Below are 5,150 nucleotides of genomic sequence, written 5' to 3' on the forward strand. Positions count from 1 at the left end.
TATATAAAAAATTATTATAAAGTTATTGAGCTGTGGAAAAGGGGTAGGATTAAATAAGTTTATACTTCTTCCTACTCCTTTTCAGGCATATCAATTCAATGTTATGTTTAATTTTTTGTTTATTTTGTTTATTTTTATTTGTGAAATCATTTGAACATATTCTTTGTGTTGTGTTTTCATGCTTTTAGTTTTTCTTTTTTTTTTTGATATGTCTGAAATAAAGAATAAAGAATAATCAATCAATCAATCAAATATTTCTGCATATTTTGGACCAAGGCCTAGTGCCGCCATCTTGAAAGTGTCATAGTTGGAATGTCATCAGGTGCATTGTTTAAAATTTAGAATTGTTCTTGTCCTTGAAGGCCACTGTAGCTTCTGTTATTATTCTAAAGGGGCGGGGTTACCCAGGGAGCGTTGCATTCTAGAACTTTGTAGAACTTTCTTGTTGATGTCATATTACACACTGCACCTTTAACCCAGTTTACAGAGCCTAGGCTGTATATTAACCCTGTTTACAGAGCCTGGGCTGTGTATTAACCCTGTTTACAGAGCCTGGGCTGTGTATTAACCCTGTTTACAGAGCCTGGGCTGTGTATTAACCCAGTTTACAGAGCCTGGGCTGGGTATTAACCCTGTTTACAGAGCCTAGGCTGTGTATTAACCCTGTTTACAGAGCCTAGGCTGTGTATTAACCCTGTTTACAGAGCCTGGGCTGTGTATTAACCCTGTTTACAGAGCCTAGGCTGTGTATTAACCCTGTTTACAGAGCCTGGGCTGTGTATTAACCCTGTTTACAGAGCCTGGGCTGTGTATTAACCCTGTTTACAGAGCCTAGGCTGTGTATTAACCCTGTTTACAGAGCCTAGGCTGTGTATTAACCCTGTTTACAGAGCCTAGGCTGTGTATTAACCCTGTTTACAGAGCCTGGGCTGTGTATTAACCCTGTTTACAGAGCCTGGGCTGTGTATTAACCCTGTTTACAGAGCCTAGGCTGTGTATTAACCCTGTTTACAGAGCCTAGGCTGTGTATTAACCCTGTTTACAGAGCCTGGGCTGTGTATTAACCCTGTTTACAGAGCCTGGGCTGTGTATTAACCCTGTTTACAGAGCCTAGGCTGTGTATTAACCCTGTTTACAGAGCCTGGGCTGTGTATTAACCCTGTTTACAGAGCCCGCGCTGTGTATTAACCCAGTTTACAGAGCCTAGGCTGTGTATTAAACCTGTTTACAGAGCCTGGGCTGTGTATTAACCCTGGTTACAGAGCCTAGGCTGTGTATTAACCCTGTTTACAGAGCCTGGGCTGTGTATTAACCCTGTTTACAGAGCCTAGGCTGTGTATTAACCCTGTTTACAGAGCCTGGGCTGTGTATTAACCCTGTTCACAGAGCCTGGGCTGTGTATTAACCCTGTTCACAGAGCCTGGGCTGTGTATTAAACCTGGGTTATTCATCACACACAGAGGATCATGAGAGGAGATTCACTGATTATTTTAGAAAAGATTGATTTTTTTCTTTATCAGACAGACAGTGTGTAGAGACAGAGATGAAATGTGTCAGAGAGGGGAATGACATGCAGAGAACGACCCGGGCTGGATTCTAACCCGGGTCTGCTGTGAAGAGGACAGACAGACAGACAGACAGACAGACAGACAGACAGACAGACAGACAGACAGACAGACACACAGACAGACAGACAGACAGACAGACAGACAGACAGACAGACAGACAGACAGACAGACAGACAGACAGACAGACAGACAGACAGACCTGAACTGCTCGTAGCTGCCTCTCTGGGTGATAGCTCGTAGCTTAGCGCTGTTCTCTGTCTCGTGTCTCTTCTCTCTCTCCACCTCCGTCTGCAGCTCGCGCTCCAGAGACCTGAAGTCTATGATGTCATCAGACCGAGACATGACCTCATCAGACCGAGACATGACCTCATCAGACCCAGACATGACCTCACAGAGAACAATACAGAATCATATTAATGCATATTAATATCTACGATTTATTTATCTCTCTCTCTCTCTCTCTCTCTCTCTCTCTCTCTCTCTCCCTCCCTCTCTCTCTCCATCTCTCTCTCTGCTGGGACTGTCCATTCACTTTGGCACGACTTTGTTGGTGTAGAGCGTGTCAGGGAGGGACCATAGGGGAGGGACCAAAGAGAACAAGTGGAGCGGTTGAGGTATTTGGATTCAAATCTCTATCCCAACTGCTATTTTCTCCCATAATCCTCCACCCCAGCTTTAAGTATGTAGTGTAGTAAAAAGTAGTGAATTGAAACGCAGGGAATATCAATACATCTGAATACATATGTGACATCCCTCTTTCTCTCTCTCTCTCCCTTTCTCTCCCTCTTTCCCTCTCTCTCTCTTCTCTCTCTCTCTCTCTCTCTTCTCTCTCTCTCTCCCTCTCTCTCCCTCTTTCCCTCTCTCTCTCTCTTCTCTCTCTCTCTCTCTCTCTTCTCTCTCTCTCTCCCTCTCTCTCCCTCTTTCCCTCTCTCTTCTCTCTCTCTCTTTCCCTCTCTCTTCTCTCTCTCTCTCTCTCTCTCTCTTTATTCTAACCATCATATTCTATACATCCCTTATAAGGTCAGGGTTAGGGTTATGAGGTCACACTAAAAAAATCACAAAATACTAAAATAAAATAAATATCTTAAGATAGTGTCCACAGCTTTTACAGAACAGGTTTTGGAAACAGCTTTTTTTATTATTGTTTTATCACTCAACAAAATACTATGCACAGGTCTAATAAAATTCATTTTTTTCAGCATGTTTTGAAGAAGAAAATGTCTCATAAATCAGACAGTGAACAACATATGAACAAATCCTTCTGTGATAACCTTCAGAATAGTGCTGAGAATGATTATGGAAAGTTTAGTTGATGTAAGTGCTTTAGAAGTTGAGATTTTTGGTTCAGAGTATTGAAGAAAAAACTAATGTTGAGATTCATTATTGCAGCTTGTGTGTTATGAGCGTCCTCCTGTGGTGATCAGAGGGTACTGCACTGCAGGATAATAGTTATATAGACAGACTAGAGTTATTATAGGCTTTATACATCAGTTATCAACACTTTAATCTGTTAACTAGACACTTTACTGCTAGTCCTCAGTAGTTCGCCTACTTTAAAGGGACACTGTGTAACATTTTAAGTAATGTATTAGCTAAAATCAATATCCTCATTCATAAATATGTCCTCATTGGTGTAAAATCACCTCTACCAATAATCTGAATTATCCTCCTGAGCCGAGAATTACAAATATTAATGTTACATTTTGTCCATTGAGCAGGCAAGTCTTATGGAGGCATCCATGTTGGTTGGAATGTCATCAGGTGCATTGTTCAGAATTTAGAATTGTTCTTGTCCTTGAAGGCCACTGTAGCTTCTGTTATTATTCTAAAGGGGTGGGGTTACCCAGGGAGCGTTGCATTCTAGAACTTTCTTGATGATGTCATATTACACACTGCACCTTTAAGTTTAGTTTGTGCCTAATAAGTTTTATTTCGCTGATGAATAGACCTACAAACTTTCACTAAACATTAATAAACGGCTTGTTCTTGAACACACACACACACACACACACACACACACACACACACACGCACACACACAGAGGGAGAGGGACACACACACACACACACACACACACACACACACACACACACACACACACACACACAGGGAGAGGGACACACACACACATTATACATGCCTGATGAATACAAACTTTCACTAAACATTTACAAACGGCTGGTTCTCGGACGCAGCTCTGTGGCTAACGTTAGCTCCCACAGCTAACACTACTGTTACTGTTAATCTCCGTTAACACAAACACACACACACACACACACACACACACACACACACACACACACACACACACACACACACACACACACACACACACACACACACGCACACAAACAAACAAGGACGGACAGACAGATAGACAGACAGACAGACAGACAGACAGACACACAAGGACGGACAGACAGACAGAAAGACAGAAAGATGGACACACACACAAACAAGGACGGACAGACAGACAGACAGACAGACAGACAGACAACAGACAGACAGACAGACACACAAGGACGGACAGACAGACAGAAAGACAGAAAGATGGACACACACACAAACAAGGACGGACAGACAGACAGACAGACAGACAGACAGACAGACAGACACACACACACACACACACACACACAAACACACACACACGCACACACACACACACACACACACACACACACACACACACACACACACACACACACACACACACGCCTCTCACCTGTTTATTTCCTTTTCTCTGTGATCAGTTTCGTCCTCGCGGCTCAGATACAACAAACCGTCTCCATGGCGATGGTTTGGCTCGGAGCTCGGCAATCAGGCCACGCCCCCCTTTGGAGGGAAAACAAAACAAACCGAACGTGCCGCTGACTGTATGCAACATTACGGTCCAAAACAGCAGCAAAGGAAACGATCAGAGGAAAATAAGTAGGCTAAAGATTTGACCGACAGACACAAATTTAAATGTCTACTAGTCTTAAATGAGTATATTTCTCTCCCTCTCTCTCTCTCTCTCTGTCTCCCTCTTTCTCTCTCTCTCCCTCTCCCTCTCTCTCTTCTCTCTCCCTCTCCCTCTCTCTCTCTTCTCTCTCTCTATCTTCTCCCTCTCTCTCTCCCTCTCTCTCTCTTCTCTCTCTCCCTCTCTCTCTTCTCTCTCCCTCTCTCTCTCTTCTCTCTCTCTCTACCTCTCTCTCCCTCTCTCCCTCTCTCTCTCTTCTCTCTCTCTCTCTTCTCTCTCTCCCTCCCCTCTCTCTCTTCTCTCCCTGCTGGATAACGTTAAAGACACTACATGATTCATTTGGTCAACCTAAAACCATGTGTGTTTAGTCTCTCAGCATCAAGCTGGCGCAGTGATCCGACCCATTGGCCAGAGTGCCCTGATATATATCTTCACCTCACTGAGTCTCTATGTTGCTGATTACACGTGAAATAATTGTTATTTTAAGTTGTGTTGTCTGTAATAATGCTTAGTATGTTAATATTACAGCGCTATGCCTTGACTAGACTGTACCAACGGTCCTAACGGCTCATTAATAATAATAATAATAATAATAATAATAATAATAATAAATAATGCC

At 43.0% G+C, this 5,150-nt stretch overlaps 1 protein-coding gene across 1 annotated transcript in view; it reads right to left on the minus strand.

The window, feature by feature from the left end:
- The window catches only part of LOC307262931 (uncharacterized protein), a gene marked incomplete at its 3' end in the record, with an annotated part of 30,668 nt that overhangs the window by 7,413 nt on the left and 18,105 nt on the right, over window positions 1-5,150 (minus strand). Inside the window, exon 9 of the mRNA XM_080043954.1 lies at window positions 1,768-1,955. Within this exon, the coding sequence (XP_079900080.1) occupies window positions 1,768-1,955 (188 nt within the window). The remainder of the gene's footprint in view (window positions 1-1,767; window positions 1,956-5,150) is intronic.

This window comes from Ammodytes marinus (genome assembly GCF_949987685.1).
Source record: "Ammodytes marinus genome assembly, chromosome: 16".
Taxonomy (NCBI): domain Eukaryota; kingdom Metazoa; phylum Chordata; class Actinopteri; order Uranoscopiformes; family Ammodytidae; genus Ammodytes; species Ammodytes marinus.